Source organism: Argentina anserina, chromosome 6 (genome assembly GCF_933775445.1).
Source record: "Argentina anserina chromosome 6, drPotAnse1.1, whole genome shotgun sequence".
NCBI lineage: Eukaryota > Viridiplantae > Streptophyta > Magnoliopsida > Rosales > Rosaceae > Argentina > Argentina anserina.
In genome coordinates, this window is record NC_065877.1 from 22,040,335 (window position 1) to 22,063,001 (window position 22,667).

Sequence of the window (22,667 nt, forward strand, 5' to 3'; positions counted from 1 at the left end):
CATATACTTCTGCACAAATTGAGAGTTTTACACTATACAAATTCATACTTTTGCACAAAGAAAGTAAACACAAAACTCAAACTTTTTTGATTTGAAACGAACACAAAGTCAAACCATAACCCAAAGAAAGTAAAACTCAAAACCCAAACTACATATATAATTCATACTTTCAGTGTTTCAGTTAAGAATTCGAGATTAAATTATGGCTTACCTTCAATTTTCACATCGAGATTCCGAGAGGCTGCGATTGAGACTTGATAATGAGAGTGAAGGGCGGACTCAGTGATTGAGAATGAAATGCGAAGACGCGAAGTGCATAGAGGCGATGAGTTTTCGATGAAATGAGTTAGGATATATTGGCTTTTGTGAACCCTAAACCCCTCCCTCCCCCAATATGAGTTTTTATGGTTTCGGTACGGTTCAGTATATTCGGTATCAGATCTAATAGAACCGACTCGTACCGATTATATACTTTCGGTATCGGTATCGATTCAATATTGGAAATTTGTACCGATTCATCACGTCCTGTTGGGATTCAGTATGGGACGAACGGTTTCGGTACCATTTTTTCGGTACTAACTCTCAGCCCTAACCAAATATATCCTTAAAGATTAGTGTGGAGACCCTAAATGAAACCTAATTGGATAATATTTGCAACTAATGCAGTAGATAGAATAAGCACTTGTGCTTGATCCGGTTTCTTGAATGACCCAAGGTCTTCAGATTTAGAGTAAGAAAAGAAACCTGAAGCAAATAAAGGGAACTTACCGTTATACTATTCTGATGAAAACAAAATGATTAATGGAGGGAATGAGAGAATGGAGGTATTGAGAGATTGAGAAGGGGGAAGATTGCAGCCGTCGGCAAACGAAGTGGGAAGATGAACAACGGTTGCATTCTTTTTCCTCCTTTTGAAATAAGAGTAAAATTGGAAAATAAAAAAACTATTAGGTATAATTAGAATTTGACATAAATGCCGATTTGCACCCCATATTTAGCTGAAATTGTCACTTTGCACCCTGAACTTGTATTTGAGTCAATTTACTTCCTAAACTTGGTAAAAATTACCGATTTGCACCCCGTCTGTTAAATTTAACTGTTTCTATCCAATTTTGCGTCACATGTCATGCATTTAAGGGGTAGTATTGTCATTATATTTTTAATTTTCAATGTATTTATTTATTTATATTTTTTCTAATATCTTTTAACATACCATATCACATAAAATAATAAATATATAAATCAATAACATGTTTCGAAAAAACAAACATTATAGGAAGTGTTCCTCTTAAGTAATTTTATTAATTTATTTCATTATTCAATATGAATAAATATATAATGACAATACTAACAATCTTTAACTCAGAGTTAATACTTACAATTCTTTGCCGCATGAGTGGAATGACCCAATTTTGTAAAAACTTACTAGTAAAAAGTAAAAACCTAATCTAATGTACTGTATGGGAAATTCACATGAGGGATTAGTGATTCGGTGGACCGCGAGCGGGGGAGTGGGGATGAAAATGGGGTTGAATTAAGAAACACGCCACATTGCCGTTGAAATCAGACCATCTGTCTCCGTCTCCTAACCCGTCTCCTCTCCCAAATTCCGAATTGGAGGTTCCAGAAGCCACAAAACGAAGAAGATAGGACCGACTGATCGATCCGCCTCTGATTTTTGGTGTCGGTGGATATGGAAGTTCCGAGCTCATGGGACGCGCTTCGCAAGCAGGTACCCGTCTTCATCTTCCTCCTTGTAATTATCACCGAAAATTCGACCATCTGTTTGGAATATATGCTTGCTTGATGGCGAAGTCTAGAATTGAAATGAAGATTCCAACTTTTCTGAATTGAATTCATGTCACTGTAGGCGTATAAGATCAGCTTCTGATATAGCTTCCAGTTGACTTATAACTTGACATAGGGAAATACATGTAAAAATTTCAAGACCTGTTATGGAGTGATGCTCATTTCCTGCGAAACTCCAGTTCAGCTTTTATAAGACCAAGTCCTGAACACCATGTTTGGTTAGTTCCAAAGTTTTTGTGACTGTAAATCTGGTGCAAGTTGTAAACCTTCCTTACTGATAGACTTCTCTGAATTGGTTCTAGGCTTCCAGAAATTGCAATTTTGGTTTTTGTTACAGTCTCTTTTCGTTGGGTTTGTTAATGTTCTACCCGTATACCAGCTTTAAAAGGCAACAGATTTCAATCCTTTCAATAACCTACTATGATACAATGTCCTGTGTGCACATATTATGCCTGATCATGAACTAAAATCATATCTTATTTGGCTGTGGATATAAAAATAAATACTTAGATAATGTGTCGGTTCCCTTTTATGCCACTGCCATATATGTGGCCTATAAGGTTGCATTATGAGAATCTACGAGTACTGAATTTGTTCTAGTATTTTGACCATCCTGACAATCAAGAAGAGCAACAACTGGGTCATTTCATTTAGAGCAGAATTTTGCATCAATGGAAGATACATTTTCCATTGATTCTCGGTGATTAGAACCTTGCGTAGCCTCCCAAATTTAAGGCAGCTACTTTGGGGTCTTGTATAATGCTTAAGAGTTCTCCAAAACAGCCAACTTTTTTCCTTCCTAATATAAGTCTATTAGTAAGATCTGACCTTAAAAACTATAGGACTAACAACCATTTCAACTTATACCCGGGAGCTCTCCATCGGTAATATTAAATTCCACTCTTGCACTGCTTATTCAATATTGGAGACAGTTGTTCTGATACGTGATGCTATAATCCTTTAACCAAGCAATTTATTACACAGTTTGAATTTTTTGGAATACACTAAGCATAATGTATGCTAATTGCTGCACTCTGTTTTTTTTTTCCCTTTACAAGCACATCTGTTTAAACCTATAAATGAATATTCTTTCTGTCTGTAATTTCAGGCGAGGAAGCTTGAAGCTCAGTTGGATGAACAGATGAATTCTTATCGTAGGTTTGTCTCCGCAAAGGGTTCTGTCAAATTTGAAGCTGACAATGATCTTGAATCTGGGATAGAGCGACTATTAAAGCAACTCCAACAAGTAAATTTACAAATGCAAGCATGGGTATCAGCAGGAGGATCAGAAATGGTTTCTCATACCTTGACTAGACATCAAGAGATTCTTCAAGATCTCACTCAGGTATTCTGGCCTCTTGACTATGCCAACTGGTGAACATGCATGGCAGTTCAATATATGAACTGCTCTTTTTAGGTGTTTCCCAGATTTGTTATGTTACTCAGTAGAAATATTCAGGGATATATATTATACAATCTCCTGTGCCTCCTTGTACTTCTGTTTGATTTTAGGTGTCAATTCCTGCACATGTTTAGGAAGAAGAAGTTTAAGTGACTAAGTACTTTTGTTTTATTTTCGTTTTGACCTTTTCTTTTGGTTCATTTATTAACTTCATCATCCGATTTTAATATGAAGTCGAGGTTAATTAGTTACAAAGGGGCTGATTTAACTTTCCTAAGAATAATTCTGACATCAACTTTAGTTTGATGCTACTATCATCTTTTCAACAAAGTACGTAGGTTTAATATCATGTTCTATGCTGGTGAAGCAACTTTCACGTTCATTTTTATCGCATCTTAATCCAATCTTGTATCATTATGCTCTCTGTATCTACAAACTAAATAATAACCAGAATAAGATTGAACCTGGCAGATACTAACTTGCTGTTAGACATAATTGAAGTGCAGGAATTTTATCGTCTGCGCTCCAGCCTTAGAGCTAAGCAGGATCACGCTTCATTGCTCGAGGATTTTAGGGAATTTGATCGAACAAGAGTAGATTTGGAAGCTGGAGATTCTGCAGAAAATGCTCTCCTGAAAGAACATGCTTCTGTTAGCCGGAGTACGGGACAGGTATGTAAAGGAAAAAATGGTACATTTTGGTCTATAAGGTTAGGGTTTGGGTGGTGAGCTATAAGAAATTTTGGACAAGCAGTTTGATTAGCATTCAGTCTGCTCAATATAAAAGTTCCCATATTTGGTGTGGTGATGCAGATGGATACTGTAATCTCTCAAGCTCAAGCAACTCTAGGTGCACTTGCCCTTCAACGTTCAACGTTTGGCGGCATCAATTCAAAGCTCAGCAATATCGGCAGCCGCCTTCCAACGGTATAAAACCAGTAGTTCTAGTCATTGATGTTTTAGTTGTTTCTTTGATATCGACCAAAATCTCTGATCACATTTTTCCAAAACTTATGGAATCAAGTATTTCTGCTTTAGAAATGAATTGTAAACAATAGTTAAGATGCATGCATGGGCCAGTGGTCAAAAGTAAACCACTGGTTGTGAGTGTGTGAGTGCCTTGTACTTATGGATTGGGGTTGAAAGTCCCTTGTACCTTATCCTTGATAAACCTAACAATATAAACTGTTTGAGTCTAATAGTTGTCTAAGCTCGGAGCTTAGAGCTCTGATCGTAAGAGTAAGAGATGCTAAATTCAAAACCATCAATGCCTTTAACTACTTTGTTGATTTTTGGCATATGTTTTAACTTGTACCTATGTGCCTTGTCACACGTTCAAATATTTTTGCAACTGTAACTGTAAATTTTTTTTTTGTTGATAAATGAGATGATTTGTTTAAAGGGGATTACAAAAACTATAAAAGGTTAGAAATAAGGACTGGGACGTGTGTTTCTGTTTGTTTTATTACTTAGTATGTGTATTAATATATAATTCCCATGTCGTGACTGCAGGTAAGTCATATCCTCTCAGCAATAAAGCGTAAAAAGTCTATGGATACCATCATTCTATCTCTTGTCGCATCAATGTGCACATTTCTTATATTCATCTACTGGCTGACGAAGTAAAAGGCTGCAAGAGGAACTGGTATATGTGGGGGACTGTAAGTGAGAAAGTGAATCTGTTACAAATTTTTTTGCTTCAATTTTTCTTCGATAAACCAATTATTTGTCTCTCAAATGTTTAGATGTATGGAAACGATATCAATCTATGCAGTTCTTTCCAGTCAATTGCTTGTTCAGTAATGGAGTTCAATTTCAGTTTTAAATTTTCGGCAGGATGATACATGTACTCGCTAGTATGTAAGTGAATTGTATTATACTATTATATATCAATACTTGAAATTCTTCAAAAATGTGTTTCATGTACTTTTATCAATCAAGGTCTAGGTAGGGTCAGCCAAAGAGGTGGATTTGTATGGTTTGTTTAAGTGCTATAATAGTGGGACTGGGACTGGAAAGCGAGAAAGAGTAATGTTACATTTGTGTTTGTTTATCTCTTTTTTTTTTGTTTAACTTGTGAGAAGTGTTTATCTTTAATATATTGCAACTACGGTATATATTGGGACATCCCCTCTGTTCTGCCTCCTCGCTCTCCTCCCCACTGAACAGTTGCATTAGAAGCACACTTCAAACCACCTCTCAAGTTTTGCAGTTAGTTTGTTATCGTATTTTGTATATATGTACGATGATTACAATTATGACATGATTGATCAGAGTATATTTGGAAATTGTACCCATCAGAGCCACCAGACTTCTTCTGAGAGAAGTGCTGGTGAAAATCGAGTGGCTAAAGTACAGTACGGATGCAAGGTAGGGGTCATGGGGTGTTTTTGGGGTTTCAGGCGGTTGTGCGATTAAAGATCAATTCATTTGGTGGTAAGAATTAATGTCTAGATGGTAGAATGGGAATGCTACTAGAGGCTTAACTTGGTAGCAAGTGGCATGTGGTATACCTTGGTCTATTTAGAGCCTCAATGACTATCTTTTTTTTTTCTTTTTTCATGACTAAAGATTTTTGGGTGGAAGAGGTCACGATTGCTGATGAGCTGAGTTCAGCAGCTTTGGAATGGAGGAGGACGGATCTGGGGTTGGAGACTTGGAGTTCCTTTGGTATGTTAATATAGTAAGTGAGTCGGAAAAATCTGAAGAGACAACCAATCCGTTTTTTTTTTCCTTAGCAATTAAATGGAACCATTTTACCAAACATATGCAAGGAAAGAGAAATGACGGACCCAGCACCAAAGAACAGACTCAAGGGAGACATCAACAGTTCAGCTCCATCAAAAAGAAGAATATGGAAGAGGGATAATGGCCCTAGTCCAGTGGACACAATCCCCTTGTAAGCTAACTTAGGTGTGCTGCTACGTTTGCTGTTCCGCTGGACCAACTCCAGCTAATATTAGCAAAAGAAACTTGTAGTGAAGAGATAAAAGGTAAGGACACCTCAACAGGAACAGTGGGAAGAGTTGCAATAAGTTGTTGAGCGACATGAGAGTTGAGGCTTTATCTGCTACTTCACAAAATCTTTCATTTGAAGAAATTTAAACATCGTAACCCACATAGCCAAGTAGGACTGGACTTTTTGACACCGAAAAAACCTAAACCGGCCATAACCGAACCGCACCGAAACCGAGAAACCGGAACCGAACGGAATCACTGCGTCGGTGTCGGAAACCAAACCGAACCGAGTAATTGGTGCCGGTTATCGGTTTCATGCTTTCAAAAAACCGGTGGAAACCGAACCGAACCGAGAATTGACATTTAAGGTTATAACTTGTATTTGATGAACATGTGTAATCGATTGGGTGCTTATGCAAAACATAAATTTGGTAATAAATATATACATGTATAGATATGTGATTTTGTACAAGGTAATATATGATTTTGATTTTTGTATGTGTACAATTATGCATGCAGAGATCTAATGTAATGTTTTTGGGTTTTGTCAACTAGCCCTCATGTTAAGACAAGTCTGAACATTCGGTGATGAAACTCATGGGGTTTAATGTTTTATTTTGGTTAACTTGTTGTGTTTCAGCAAAACACTATTTTTGTTTACTTAATATTTGAGTTCTTGATATTTGGTGAATATAACTTAATTAAAGTATTGAACTTGTAGCTTATTCCTTCACTTTTAATCTTTTTATTTTCACTAGTCAAGTACGAAATGTCAATAAGGATATTAGGTTTTGTAACCGAAACAAAACCGAAACCGAACCGAATTATAGGTTAACCGAAACCGCGGTTTCTATGTATATTTTTCGGTTTCGGTTTTGGAAAACATGAAACCGAAAATTCGGTGTCGGTTTTCGGTTAGTGCTCATAAACGGAACCGTTGGCACCGAGTCCAGCCCTACAACCAAGCTTACTAGGGATAATCGTATAGCGTCCACCATCAGAAACAGCACATCCCTAGTTATTGGAATCACCAACTTGCTGTCATTGAGGAGCTCCACGGCGGCAGAGCTGTGCCCTAGTTTACTCGGCCGATCTCTATTCTTGGTGATCGATCTTTTGTTCCCTTCAGAAATCAAAAATTCCAAAGAAGATACATCAGCACAAAGGCTAAATACAATAGTTGACTAGTTATTCATGTGAATACAATGAAGTGAAGTGGAATTGAAAGTGGTGTCAAAGGGTTGATGGTGTGTTGGGGCCATTACTGTACTAGCATGGACACGAAAACAGGGATATGCTTAATTATTTACCAATGTCGGACAGAGAGAAAACACAAATTATGAATTTACATGTGATTTTCCGTTTCATGTGTTGGAGAAGTTTAATCAATTTATGTGTGGGTAGAGATGAGATTAGATGGATTCCTAAGAAGAGGGCCAAAGTTCATCATCACCTTTAACTTAAAATTAGATTGAAACAAACTTCAAAAAAAAAATTTGAATCAGCCACCATTTGCACAGAGGAACTCACAGACAGACAAAAATCTATCGAGAGATATGACTTTGAGCTCCATCAAGCGAAAGCCAACAAATAAGGAATCATAGACAATCTTAAAGATACTTATTGCACTCAAATACTTCTAGTCATAGGCCATTGCATCATTTTCTTCAACCATCAAAAACCACGTTGTGCTTCATCAGTGTACATGTCAAAATCACAGTTGGATAATATTGCACATTTTTCGTGTCAGCTTTAGAGGGCTACCACTTCTTTCTCAACTTGTAATGAGTTCTTCTCTACATATTGTTCTGACTTATTAACATTATTTTGTAATTACTTATAAAAAGAAACATTATTTTGTAATTTGGCGAGTAATTTGATGATAATGTCCATGACAATGTTCAAAAGCTCTCTGATATTTCTGATATATCATTTGATATTTTTTTTAAACGATATATTTTATGGGTAAATATTTTATTATTTTTTATATCTGCGATATTTATCCGATAACATAAAATATCTCTGATATTCCTCCGATATTACGATATATCCAATATATTTTCGATATTTTTAAGAAATATTTGAAAATTTTCACTTAAAAAAATATCTCAATTTGAGGTTGTCTTGGACTCTCGGATATGAGTTTTTTTTTATTAATTAATCACCTCGAGCCTTGAAGGATATTAAAAAGAAAACTAGAAGAGTAGTCTCTCAATCGACTAATTTTTAATTTTTCATACAAGATATCTCGATAAGGAGTAAATGTTCAAGTCTTAACTCTTAAGAGTCAAGCCATATTAGTAACAAGTGCTCTCCTTGACCTTGAGGGAATCCAAAATAAAGGATCACATAATAGTCCTATGAAGTCAAATATCAATCTGGTTATCATATTTGCGATTATGGTCAGTTTAAAGAAGTATATGATTAATCATCGAGTTAGATTCATCATTACTATCTCATTCTTAGAGAAATTATCAGCAGATCGAAAATATATAATAATCATATATGACAACCATTACAATTCATACTATATAGCTCGTATGTTTTGGGCAGAGTATTATAGTTTTTTTGATCAATGTGAGTCTTTTCAAGCATTTAGAACCTATTTCTGGTACTAGATAAAATTAATAATTGTATATTTGTATGTAATTCAATAATAATAAATAATAATTTCGGAACCTGAACGATATTTTTTTCCAATATCCCAGATATATATCTGATATATCCGATATATCTATCAATACCAATATTTTGAACCTTAGTTTATGACAGCCGACGAGGGTTGCTAGGGTTTTTTACTTGACTTTTGGGGACCAGAAGATCGAGTTTCGTTGTTGGCCAGAGAGGCTAAGATTCATGTGGATTTTGGTTATAAACCTGAGATTTTGACCATATTATTATGGTACTTAGATCAAATAATCACATCATTTAGCAAGATCTCTTGTCTGTTTATGATGCTTAATTGTTTGTAACATATTAGCAAATGATACATCTTTGGAGGTACATATACAAGTCTGCAGGAACTTTGCCTTTCAGGAAATTTAACAAATTTTCATATATCAGCTTCTCCATCTCAATTTGTCGGCCACTTGTCGCCTACTTCATGTTGCAGCATAACTCTTAACCATCTCTTTTATCCATTTCACCATTTGTCGCCTACTTCATGTTTGTGAGTGAGTGGTTAAGTATTGTGTAGAAGAATTCTTTCTCAAGGCAAATGCAAAAGATGAAAAAGAGTTGTGTGTGTGTGTGTGGAGGGGGCTCATATCAACCAATGTGGAGGAAAAAGTGCCTATACCTAACATTTCCAGTAGCAAATTCAACTACATGTCAACTAGATCAACTACATGTCATCTAGATCATTAGCTATATATACCAGTAGCCACCATGAGCAGTGAAGCTACGGGAAGCTACTATGTAAGTTATAGAGTGATCCATTAAGTTTTTGACAGAACTTCTAGAACTGAAATTTTTCAGTTCATGGAGGTTTGGTTAGGGTAATTCATTTTTTAGTTTCAGCTTTTAATTAATAATACCACCACCACACAGTTTGTTCGAACTAGTCCAACTTGTGGGAAAATGTAAGTCGAAACCTGTTCGATAATGTTTTTTTTTTAAATAAGTTTTTAAACTAAAAATAAAAAAATAAAAACATCAAATTGAAGTTTTCAATTTTTTATGGGAGGGCTAGTGTGACCACCCTCAAACATTCATTAATGAAACTGTCAAATACAAGGGGGACGTGAAGCCTAAACTCCTGATTACAAAGACCTGATATAATATCAAAGATCTCTACAAACAATTACTCAACAAAACACCAATTAACAAAAAGTAATACTCTAAAGACGACTCTATTTGCTTTGAAATAACGCTGACATGATGGGGAGGATGATATATATGAGACCCTATCAATAATGAAGCAACAATTACATATCATAATGTCTAATAAAGCAGTTCTCCGACTATGTTGCCGCCGGAAAATTAATCCAACAACACTTAGTCTCACATTGCCACTAGGAGGCACGACCATTTGACAAAGCAAAGAACTCGCTGCCTAACTAAAGCAGATAAGACACAATGAGTGCACACACGGACACGTAGCTCGATACACCCTGAAAAAATGTCTATTACACGAAAAACACGCAACATAATTATTAAATAAAAATAAATAAAAAACTAGAAAATAAAACTTAATTAAGAGAGAGAATGAAAACACTGGCTACCCCTGATCCACCATCATGTCGACCACCACCAGAAGACTACCAAAACCGCCCTCGCTCCACCTTCACCTGATCACCACCAACAACACCGTGCCAATAATGTCGGTCCAGCACCAAGCACCACCCCAAGAAATCGTATTGCTCCTCATATTCGATATAGAGAAAACAGCCCGGATCAGATTAACAATATGCCGATCTGACCCACACTGCAACACCTCTACAACAACCTCATTGGACCACTCTCGCACCGGCCACGCACTCCTCTCCTGACGACATGTCCAGAGGACCATGAACCAGATCCCGACCGACTTGGTCATCCTCTCTCTCTCTCTCTCGCAACCACCACGCATGATCCCGAACCAAACTCGATCGGCACACGCGAAACCAACAACAACAACAACTCCCGTCCGACGACAGCAATAGGGCTCGCCGCCGGATGGAGGACAAACGCTCAACTTTTCTCTCAGAGCTGCCTCTCTCTTTCTAAAGGGATACAACCAGAGTGTTGATGGTTATTGAAGTTTTCATTTTTCCTTTGTAAAAATTGAAAATATTTTCAATTTCTGATTTATGTATGTGTTTTAAGAAATATCTTAACGAACATGTTTTCATCCTATATGGATATGAAAACATTACCGAACGCCACCTAATATTTTTATTTTAAAATTCTCATCGAGTAATTCTCCAAAACTTTGGATTTTATCAAACGAAAACTTACGTACTGTGTTACAACGGATTGAGTTCATGTAGCTACACAGTTGCATACAATTTAGGAATCCTGAAAAAGTAAACGAGGAGTGGGAGTTCTAGTCTGCCATAAGTTACATCCAAGCTACATAGCACGGAAGCTTGGTTGGACGACCGATTCCCGCTTCGGAAGCGGAAACGGGAGCGGAAGCGCTCGGAAGCGCGGGGAAGCGCGACGGAAGCGCGATTCCGAAAAAGGTGGGTTTGGAAGCGTGGCGGAAGCGTTGGCTTCCAAATTGGAAGCGCGACGGAAGCGTTGGTTTCTAAATTGGAAGCTTGATGGAAGCGTTAGCTTCCAAATTGGAAGCGCGGCGGAAGCGTTGACTTCTAAATTAGAAGTGTGATTCCTTCTCTACCTCTATTTCATCAATCAATGTCTTGAGACTCTTCTTGTCGTCTCATCTTCTTATTTATTCTGTTAAACGGTTAAAGATGATCATCATCAATCAATCTAATATGTGTCATAAATAAGGGGGAGAGATATCAGGAAAATCTAGATGAGAGAGATATAGAGAGAAGACAGAGAGTTGTGGAGAGATATGAAAAAAAATCCATATGAGAAAGAGAGACAGAGGGAAGACGAACCTTTTTTTTATTATCAATTTCATCTAAGTGATGTCTCTTTGACTTGCACGTGTCCAACACCTTCACACTATGTTGTACATTCTTTTGTTTGAATTTTGAAATGAAGTTTTAATAATGCTATAATTAAAGATAATCATGGGTTAGAAAATAAGTCATTAATAGTTATCCAGTTATTTTAATACTAGATAAAATAATTTAAAAAATAAAATATAAAAATATTATATAATATATATATATTATTCTGACGCTTTCAAAACGCACCCGCTTCCTTAATTTTTGGAAAAAAAACGCTTCCGCGTTTCCAAACGCTTCACTTCCACGTACCCGCACCCGATTCCATGCAGCCTAGCATCCAAGAGTGTATAGTGTGTGTTGCTACAAAAGGTTAAACCCTAAAGACAAGAAATGTAAGCAGACAAGAGTGGGAATTAGACAAACAAAAGTTTTTAAACTTTCTGTGGGGGGTATACTTACCACCATGCAATAAAATGAGATATATGGATGGATGCCTCTCATATGTTTCAATCATACTTCTCTCTCTCTCTCTCTCTCTCTCTCTCTCTCTCCCTTATTCCTTAAGTCTTGCTATATTAAGACCTTTTAACTGTAAAACAGTGTTAGCATTCTTCTATACATAGAACACATCGTTTATTACCAGAGCATATGATCAGAACCATATTGTTACCTCATAACCCAGCAGGAGGCCATAAAATTCTTTGTTCCTCCACATGGTTCTGATCACCGTACCTTTGGTCATTTCTTTCTCAAAACTCAACCCTCAAAGTCCCAATAATGGATGTACAAAACAAGAATCCACATATACTAGAAGTACCGGAAGATACTAATCAACAACTCCCACAACAAGCACCAAACCCTGATATTGTCTTCGATCTAAGACTCATGTCCAACAGAGAATCCGATCAGAAATTGAGTGCCAGACTCAATCTCATCGAGCGCTTTAATTCAAATATATGTTCAGAGGCTAGTACTGATAATCCTAGAGGTACTAATCATGAGCGTACTAGTCATGAGCCTAGAGTTTTCTCCTGCAATTATTGTCAAAGAAAGTTCTACAGTTCACAAGCACTTGGAGGTCACCAAAATGCTCACAAGAGAGAAAGAACACTTGAGAAGAAAGGAGTGGCAAACAAGATTGGTGCAGCCTCAGATAACTTTAGGCTTCTTTCACACAGATTCACTAGCATGTCTTCTCTCCCTTTGCATGGCTCTTTCAATACTAGGTCACTCGGAATTCAAGTGCATTCTACCATTCACAAGCCTTCCTGGAACCAATCAAGTCTTTATGGCCATGATAACAACTTTCTGAGACCCCCCATCGATCAACAACCTGCAATTGCGCGGCTTCCTGCCTTTGGATCCATGTCATCGTCTTCTTCGAGTAGTGGTGGTGTGGGAAGGTTCGAGGGTAGTACTGCTCGGAAGTTTTCTCCTGTGGCTGAAAGAATCGGAGGTTTCTGGTGGAATAGTAGTGTTAGCCATTTGAAGACTACGCAAGATCACGAGCTGCAGAAGCTTGACTTATCCCTCAAGCTATAACTAAGCACTTTTCCAATCTGTTACTTATCTTATAGTTTTCATTTTTTGAATTTGAATCCAAGCACCCCTTGTTTTGTTCTGTCATTTAGTTTTCAGGTATGATCGATGACTATCAAGTTGCAACGTCTGTAGTCTGTACAATATTCTTCATTTTAGCTATAGCTGTCAACATTTTCACAGAGTTGTTCTGGAATTCTAATTGTGGGTTAGCTAGCTAGGTTGGAACTTTATTTGAAGTTGCGTGGTGAACTGGTAATAAATCAATGATCGATCAATCTTCGAATTTGCTGATGTACTATATTGAGAAGTTAATAAAGCCAGAAGACTTCTTGAAAACCTGTTGGGAGGGGCTAGGATATCAATAATTCAAGATGGCAATCGCATAATATGATATTGCGGGTGAATTTGATTCTACATATCGTTTTCACCTTTGTATACCTTATATCACTGGCGCCTCAACACTCACGTACAGTTTTATGATCAGTACATGCTCTATATTCTTACCATTCACCAATTTAATCACTCTCCTTCAGCTCAAGTTCTTTCTTTTAGACTGGTGTGTGAATCTCTTGGAACTCTCTTCACCTATCATATGATTCGTACGTTTGCAATGATATCAAAATGTAGTGACAATTACAGCTATGTTAATTAGTAACTAACAAGATTATTGATAAAAGAAACTAATAACTTGAATTGGATTTATATTGAGGACAACGAACTATTATCGTTAAGAAGTATTCCATGACAACTTATAGAAGATAAAAATGATTCGGTGTAAAATTCTAAAAGCAAAATAGAGGGCTGTTTCTATGTTTTCATTTCACTTTGCTGTAAAGGACTTGAGGTAAACAAAATGGTGATTAGATGGAATTAGAGTTATTGTGTGAACTTGACCAACCAATTAAGTGCATGACAGAAAGAGGCACAAACTGAACCACTTCACCTGATTAATTTACTGATCGAATTCGAATAGCACCAACCGAAACTGAATTGGCATGAATCTTCACCCTTAACACTCCCCAAACTTATTGCATCAAAGGTGTTCTCTAATGTCAAACTCTTTCTCAGCGAGTCCATATCTATGTTATACCTTGGAAGTATTGGTCCACAAAACGTGCAAAGATTGGAATCTGGTGATTGCCATTTCCTACTTTGAATTGACAAGACTGGCAGAGGGTATATAGTTTTTGATGGCCATGATCTTCCAAAGGACACCATTCATTGACCCACCAGCAGTTGGAGTAATAGACCATCTCTATTGGGATCAAAATGTTTGGCGTTTATAGCAAAAAGCAAGCCATGTGAAAGCCACATATATAATCATGATGAACCTCCCCTCTCACTTCACCTATCAATTTAAATTATGGGAAAATCTTGATTGCCTTGATGTCTTAGCTATAAAATCTGTGACAATAGCTTCTCATGCTAGTGCGTCCAAAATGTACCTGATGTTACTATATCAGCTTAGTCATGATAAACCATGATTATCCTCAAATTAAGGTGTAAAAGTACCTGCAATTATGTCTTTGTGACCGTTAAGCATGTTTGAAACTTCAGATTAAGAGAGGGTTTTGATAGGTGGTAGACAAAATGTCACACTAAGTCCAGAAATTGAGATCACAAGATTTGGGGATTTAAATTGCGACTAATCAGTTGGGATGTCCTATTCTTTTGTGTTACACCGCCTCATTCTTCTATCATTACACCATTAGAATACACAGAAAGATTCCTCCAAATGAATTAACACTAGAGAAAACAGGAAAGTGCATGTCGATATGGAGCTATCTTGTTGCTCAAATTAGGTGCAGAAACGATTAATTAAACCAAAAATAGGTTCTTCTCTCTAATACTATTTGGATCATTTGTCCTTATATGGAAATTATCTTCAATCTTAGTTTGATTGTACCTTACCACCGATCTCCTCCTATCATTCTCTTTGAATTACTTGGTAATTAGCAGACTTCACCTAATCTGAAAATTGTGTTTAGGTGCATGCGAAATTAAAGCGTCCAAATGCATAGATCGAATGTGGTGACAATTGTAGGAAAGTTCAGAAACTTTTCTCCTTTCCTCGAGTAAATTCTTTAGGGTGAATCTAGAGAATACTTAACATTCTCCCAGACGTATAATGCCTTTTCTGGAGTGTCCATACTCCAGAGCAGCTTCCTTTAGTGTAATATATTATCAACAGCTTAGTCCCTAGGTTTTGAGTTTTGACGAATACACCATTTACTCAAATCATCAAAAGTGAGTTTACGTTTGAAGTGTTACAGCCTTGCTACGTTTCATCCCCACTTTCCCTTATATGTCTTGATTCTTGAGCTTTGGCGAGACCATTACAAGAGCACTACAAGTGACTCGCTCTGGAACAATGTAAAAAAAAAAATTTGAATAAAGGAAAAAAAGTAATTTAAAATGGTGGGAGAGTAAATATATAGGACCTTATATGACCCTGGATTGGTCGTACTAAATTTGTTTCGCCAAACTTAGCATAATCACTGTTGTGTATTAGAATGCTACGAGCCCGCTCATAAAACAGTTATGCTCTTATATGACCCTGTACACCAATGAGACTACGTTTACAGCTTAGATATACGCAGTGTTTAAATTAGTATTAGAGCCTTGCTTGTAAGAGGTGCAACATTAATATCATGGGAAGGTGGAGAATATGGGCATGGTTTGGTGTCATGATGTTTGGCACAGGTGGTTGCTTAACAAAGGCAACTCTATACCAAATGGTGAGAAGGGTAGAGAATGGAGAAGCTTAGGTGCGGACAGGTTTGATTAACAAAAAGATATAAAAGAAATGGAAAACAACCCTGTTATATCATGATCATTCATATCATCAGTTAGTTACGCAAATTTAAGAGGGAGAAAATCAACATTCTGTGTGATTGAGATCAAGAAATCATATCCGGTCACTCGAGGGTGATGAGCAAGGAATATAAGACCTGGTTACAATTCAAATTCACAGGACAAAAACCAGATCATTTCTTCTTCTCAACAAACAAAATACAGAAATATCAGATAGTTTCTTTTTTATTTAAGGTCAACAGTATGTTAGCATCCATTTACCTGCATCCTTGATTGAAAATCAAACTTTTTCGGCAAGGGGAAACAACAACTTTAAACCCAATTATCACATTATGCTAATGAGATTTTAAACTCTGACCGCAACAGTGCTGGTTATTTCCTATATGCAGCAGATCATAAAGCTTGACGGAAGAATAAAACCTTTGGAAACATAGTTTAGGACTAATATATGGTTTATACTTTATAGTTCAGGGTAAACTAACGCATAGCAAGACAAACATGATCACAACACTCTAATTTATCTTTTCCTTTTACGTGAACTTAACTTTCGACCGCAAGCAATTAGAAACATGACCTGTGCCTGGAAGTGTCTTAATCAGTGTCGTCATCATCCTTGCTGAGAACAATGTGTACCCCTACTGCTAAACTGGAATTTAGTGTGCAGACCAGCCAAGATACCCAAAACGACATGACATCAGATTTGAACTGATCATATTCCACTCAAGCAGATAAGAATTGCATCTTATCCATGTTTGATCAATATACACCATAAACATGGGTGTCAAGCCATGATCATACATCATAGTGGAATGTGATGTTCACTAGCCTTAGGCAACACAGTAAAGCATCTTCATAAAGGTTGCAAGTAGTCTAGGACCAGTAGCTGAGTAAAAAATGGAGCATATACCAGAACTTGTTATGTGTCAGCTTAATTGCAATCTAGCTCACTTGGTAGGCAGACATTATCATACAAACTTATGTTGCCTATCAATATCCCCAGAAAAGTGTGTACAGTTAACAACTTAACACTAAACAGAAGAGAGGAATGACGGTAGACCATGCAATGATACCTGCTATAAAAGATGTAAAAGTAGATGCAGACATCACATGCGAATGGAATTCAGTCCACAACTTCAAAAAAAGTATGATTTAAGGAGCAGAATCTAACCTAAGCACCACCACAACTCCATACGTAGTCTCAAATCTGATTTTGACCTGCATGAGCTCATTTCAACTTTCTGAGATCAGATCTTATCCAAAATTGGATGATGAAAGTTTATGGGGCTACATCAAAATTCAATAATTGATGTTATGTTTTTTTTTTAATTTTTAAATAGTAGAAGCATATTTATTACTTGAAATAATGTCTAATTCATGTAAGCAGTATAGGACAAAAGACAGTCTAACTTAACAAACTTTTACAGTAAAAGACCATCTGGGTGTATTCGGTGATTGAGCAGATAAATGCAAAGCCAGAACCAATGAACATAGAGTGAAGCAGGAGAGTAAAGTTAATTTTGTCCACTACATGCAAATGATTTACATTTCCAGAACAAGGCTTACAAGATCATACATCTATGCCCCAAGACAAGCTTAATATCTAGTATCAGGCATAATATCACTGGTAACCCTACTTCACCATGAACTCATAAACCATCGGCATAAAGCAGAGGCTGATACTTGTTGCCATAAGCTCTCAGCAGTTTCCTAGCTAGGATATAAAATTTCATGTATGAAGAAAAACTTTTGAAATATCACATACAAAGCTTACTGCCCACGGGATATGAAGATTACATGAGCAGAGCAGACTTAACCAAAATATGGCAGGATAAGATATTTTCTCAATAATGGGCTGAGCAATTCTACCCATAAGCAAAACTGTAAAATCCTACCACATATGTATAAATTCTGGTGACCACAGAAAAAACAGACCATTTATTTGGAAATTCTAAGCCAAAAGAGATGTCATATACCAAATTTTGGGGCTCTTTCTCTATTATGCAGTCCGCCCACAGAGGTCATGGACACACTTCCATATATGACTGAAAGTTCAAAACAAAAGAAATGATTCCATCAACTATGTAAATGCATTACTTTAATTACAGAATCATGCCAGTTTCTTCTCTGAACCAAAGATAACTGCATAAGACCAAATGCAACGCCAAAATGGCATCTAGGCTGAGTTTTCATTACCCAAGAGAAAGTGTCATTCGGCATAAGATTTGTTCAAATTGTTGAGGTATCAATAACTCTTCTTCTTTTCAAAGTATGATTTTACAGTTCCCATCCATCTAATGAACTCAGTTTTATCTTTGTTCTTCATATATGAGTGCAAGAAAACAGCAAGATCATCATTTATACCCCTCGTTTCTAAGAATTCGTAGAGCGAGTCTTGTAAATCATCATCAAGTTCCCTGCACAAAACCCAACAAAAACAAATAAAAATTAATAATTTGAAAAGATGAAAACTTTACGTTTAGAAATAACTCTTCTGTTTATTTAGATACTCTTAAAGTGTTATAGTTCCCTAGTTAATTAGTACAAAGTTTCATAATGCTCGTACTTGAATTCAGGACCCGTATATGGCTGAGCTGGCATATTCTCAGGTTTTCTTACAAACAGCTTGTCGATCTCTATGGTATCTGGCCAAACTGAGCACATAATCTCCAATGCACTGCCACCCTTCTCCCTGGAGATATTGACAACCATAGAAATGTGAAGTTGCACATCTGGTCCAAGGCCTTCACCACCACCACCACCACCGCCACCTCCAGATTTTGTAACAGGAACATATCCATCATACATGGTGGCTTCAATCTTTATGTCTTCATTATGTCCAAATTTTCTCTTCATGCTTATCCATTGTTCGCCAGACCGGTTGTCAACTGTAAATGAGTTGAATTGTGAAACTGGCTGGACAAAAAAAAATTACCCCGATCAATGAAGTATAACAACAAATTTCTCTATGGAAATTAAGATGAGAATATTTAGAGTACTTCGGCTTCCTAATATAGCTGTTGACCCCAACTAATAATTGTTAATTAAGAGTCAGTTCTCTAGGAGAAAAAGTTGATAACATAAAGCATTAACCCTATGTTCCAGCTGAAAAACAAAGGATATCACAAAATCTTGAATGCACCCCATTATCTGGCCTTAAAAGATTGCAATAACAATGCCATCAATAATTCCTCACCATCCAAATCGTATTCTCCGATTCAGCCCTCACTCTCATTTAAGAAATCTTGCGAAAACATTGCATAATCAATATAACAATCGAAAGCACTATGAGGCACCTTTTGGGATAAGAACCTATTCGACAAAACACAGAGTCTAAGATGCATATTAAAAATCTGGAATAGCTTAACATAGTTGTTTACAAGCTCTGAAGCATTCTTCCATAAAAACTGTATATCCATGAACCCCGACATTGGTTGCAAAACAGATTCTCACCATGCCAGAGTCCACAAAATAGAAAAATTATATGCCGCATTACACAATATGTATACAGAACAATAAATCACTAAGCACTAATTGATGGAAGGTCAACGAGAGCCGCCTAAAAACACCGAAACGGCTACAGTCAAGGCTTGAAAGTTAATAAGCAGTAACTAGAGCATTGTTGCATTATGATAAACTATTAAAATCAGAATATCTATGGATCGTTTATAAATTATAATCACCAAGTAACAGTCATGACTTGAAAGTTCAAGGTCCTTCTATAATAACTCAATGGCTCTTCAAGTTCAAGATATTCAGGGTCTTTCGATAACAATTCATGTTGCTTTTTCACACATCAACATTCTTCATTTCACTCAGATTCTAAGCTACCCAATACTACCCAAGTTCATCATTCTCATAAGAACTGTGAAGTCCAAAGACAGAGAGGGAATGGAGAATGTGGGTACCTGATTAGGAGGGGAGCGATCGAGTTCGTATTGGATTTCACTGCGTAGGAGTTTGAGCATGTTGCCTTCGAAAGCCGATTTGCGCTTTTCAGAGATGTAGTTTCTGACAAGCTTAGGGTTTAAGAGGGAGACTTGTTTTTCTGGTGCAAGATGCCAACTGGGCATCTCTGGAATTAGGATTCTACAAGAAGAAGAGGAGCAAGAGATGGAGTTTCTTAGAGGTCGGATTAGGCGAGCCATGGAGTGAGGTTTAGGGTTTAAGGTCTCTAGTGAACAAGTTAAAACAAGTTGTAGGAAGGGGCAGCTATAAGCCTTGAAAGTTGAAACCCAAACCAGTTGTCTTGTATCTATTTTTATTTATGACATGGTCACACTCCTATTTCGAGTGACCCAACAAGTTCAAACTTGAATCACTCCTTGCTCTATACACATTGGCTGAAGATAGAAATTAAGATCATAGCAACAAACACATCGTTCATCTAGTACTAGCACGCCCAAGAATTCAGAGACCATTTGCATCTCTCAGTGGTGAAACAAATCACAAGTGTTTCACATATGAACCAATATCTAGAGCACATATATTTGCGGTACGCCCTATCTCAGCTGTCTGAAACACTTGAGAAACTTAGGCAAAAGGACTGTCGTAACTTGACGGAGGAAGAACCACAAGAGCGTTTTGGTATACATAACTATATCCTAAATTATCATAAATATTGCAAGGGAGCAAGCACCTCAACTCTCACCTCCTCATATAGAGGAGCTTTGTGATCGACTATATACAGAGATATGTCCATCAAATTTGTGGCTGATCTGAATGTCCCAACTGTTAGATCAATTTTGGACATATCACATATTATATGATTATCATGTTTAATGTCATAATCTATTTCTACATGGAAACAAAGATAGTATCAAATCTAGTTCCTAATGATTTTATGTATTATATCATTATGGTAAGGAATCCTAATTTAAGTCTAGAAACAAGACTACAAATCAGTATTGAATCAGGAATCTAAATAAGATGACTTAACTTACAAGATGTCTTTAATGGAATGACTCTTAAGGGTTAAAGATTCTCTATATATAGATGGTAAACGTCCATGTTATCACTACGAGTTATTTGCGTGAGTTTCTGTCCATTGAAAAAGCAGAGAGTAGTGACTAACAGAAGACATTGCCTAGCACCTTGTGACTTCGGATTAAGGCACAATGGATCACGGTGTCGTCGTTCATGAAGATGGTAAGTTAATCTCATTCACTAAGTTAACGATTAGTTGTTATGCATATGATCTTTGGTTTTGTACTCATATCATGTAATTTAATTTACATTTGGTATCAGAGCACTTATGAGCACAAAAATTTTCAGTTTTGCATAACTAAAAATCGGTTTTAGATTTAAAAAAAAAAAAGGAGATGGTCACGAACGTTACTTGATGGTCGCGAGCGTCACTGAGGATCGCGAGCGTGACTGCTGGTCGCGAGCGTTACTGCTGGTCGCGACCGTTACTATTGATGAATTTTGCTTTACGGGTCGAACCGGTTGCAAACACGCGGATCCGGTCTCAACCCAATCCGAACTCAAGAACAACAACTCAAGAAAATTTTTAGCCGTTGTGTTTTTCAAAACATTGAGCTTATGGATTTGGGAAGACGACTGGATCAGAAGCGATTGAGACCTTTATGTCTCTTACGGGATTCATAACCCAAATTGCTACGGATTACGAAGACCAAAGGAAATTGCTGCTGATTCAAAAATTTGTTATATGCTTCCGCTACAAAAACTGCAGCAAATTTGGGGAAAAAGTAAAACAAGTTTTTCTTAAAGTTTTTCCTATTTCAATTCAAGCAGATTATATGAAGTATATATATATGTATGTATATACATAAGAACCCTAGAGCACACCCAGCGTGCATATAAGAGTAGCTTAGAGACTTGGATTGTGGTTGACGTGTGGTTCCTGTATGGCTGGGAAATTTAATTTTCTATGCAAATATATACTCTATGGTTGAATTGAATGAATTGAATGATTGCATTCTATGTGTGTGCTGTAATTAATGGACAATGTATGCAGAAATTAAAATCTCCCAATTTTATACATTGTAAAAGGTTTACAAGGCACAGAGCTTAGTTTTCTTATAAAGATTATCTGGGTAGAAAACAAAGTTATAAGCTCAAAATTGGTTTGTGGTTTCCTGTTGGTATAATTGAACATATTGCACAAAGTATTCTTCTTTGATATCTGTAGGGAATTTTCAAGATAACAAACTGAAAAGTTGTGTTATGTGTTTTTAAATTCATATTTTATTCTTCCAAAGAAGTGGTTAAAATATGATTTTAGAATACAGACAACAATAAGCATATTTGATGAAAATAAATTCGAATATTTGGAATTAAATCTTCTGTCTAAAGATGTTGATTTAATTCTTTGGATAACATGTTTTTATCTTGTGTGGCTTATTGAAAAGAATTACAGAATGTTAAGTAATTGCTCAAAAGTATTGCTTAATATTGATTAAAGTTATGGACTGAATTACATGCAAGTATATGAATGTGTTGTTTTATGGTATTTTTTGTTTTATGCTTGTCTTAATTGGCATTGTATGACAAAACAGAAAACACTGAAAACTAAGAACTCATAAAATTTTCTTTTGCTCTTTAGGTAGCACCTAC

The 22,667-nt window shown here is 36.6% G+C and overlaps 3 protein-coding genes across 3 annotated transcripts; 2 read left to right on the forward strand and 1 right to left on the reverse strand.

Moving 5' to 3' along the window:
- The first annotated feature begins 1,567 nt into the window (after positions 1–1,567).
- LOC126799478 (Golgi SNAP receptor complex member 1-1) lies at positions 1,568–5,216 on the forward strand. The gene is made up of 5 exons (XM_050526685.1): positions 1,568–1,732; positions 2,918–3,154; positions 3,718–3,882; positions 4,024–4,137; positions 4,723–5,216. Exons 1-5 carry the CDS (start codon positions 1,694–1,696, stop codon positions 4,834–4,836), a joined length of 669 nt encoding a protein of 222 aa, XP_050382642.1. The 5' UTR covers positions 1,568–1,693; the 3' UTR covers positions 4,837–5,216.
- Positions 5,217–12,317: 7,101 nt separating this feature from the next.
- LOC126799303 (zinc finger protein 1-like) lies at positions 12,318–13,519 on the forward strand. The gene has a single exon (XM_050526476.1). The coding sequence runs from the start codon at positions 12,513–12,515 to the stop codon at positions 13,275–13,277; it is 765 nt and encodes a 254-aa protein (XP_050382433.1). The 5' UTR covers positions 12,318–12,512; the 3' UTR covers positions 13,278–13,519.
- A 4,573-nt stretch (positions 13,520–18,092) lies between these two features.
- Positions 18,093–20,245, reverse strand: LOC126799877 (uncharacterized protein At2g39795, mitochondrial-like). Its single transcript, XM_050527141.1, has 3 exons — positions 19,997–20,245; positions 18,655–19,004; positions 18,093–18,505 (listed from the first exon to the last, which is right to left on the reverse strand). Exons 1-3 carry the CDS (start codon positions 20,234–20,236, stop codon positions 18,334–18,336), a joined length of 762 nt encoding a protein of 253 aa, XP_050383098.1. The 5' UTR covers positions 20,237–20,245; the 3' UTR covers positions 18,093–18,333.
- Positions 20,246–22,667: the final 2,422 nt, after the last annotated feature.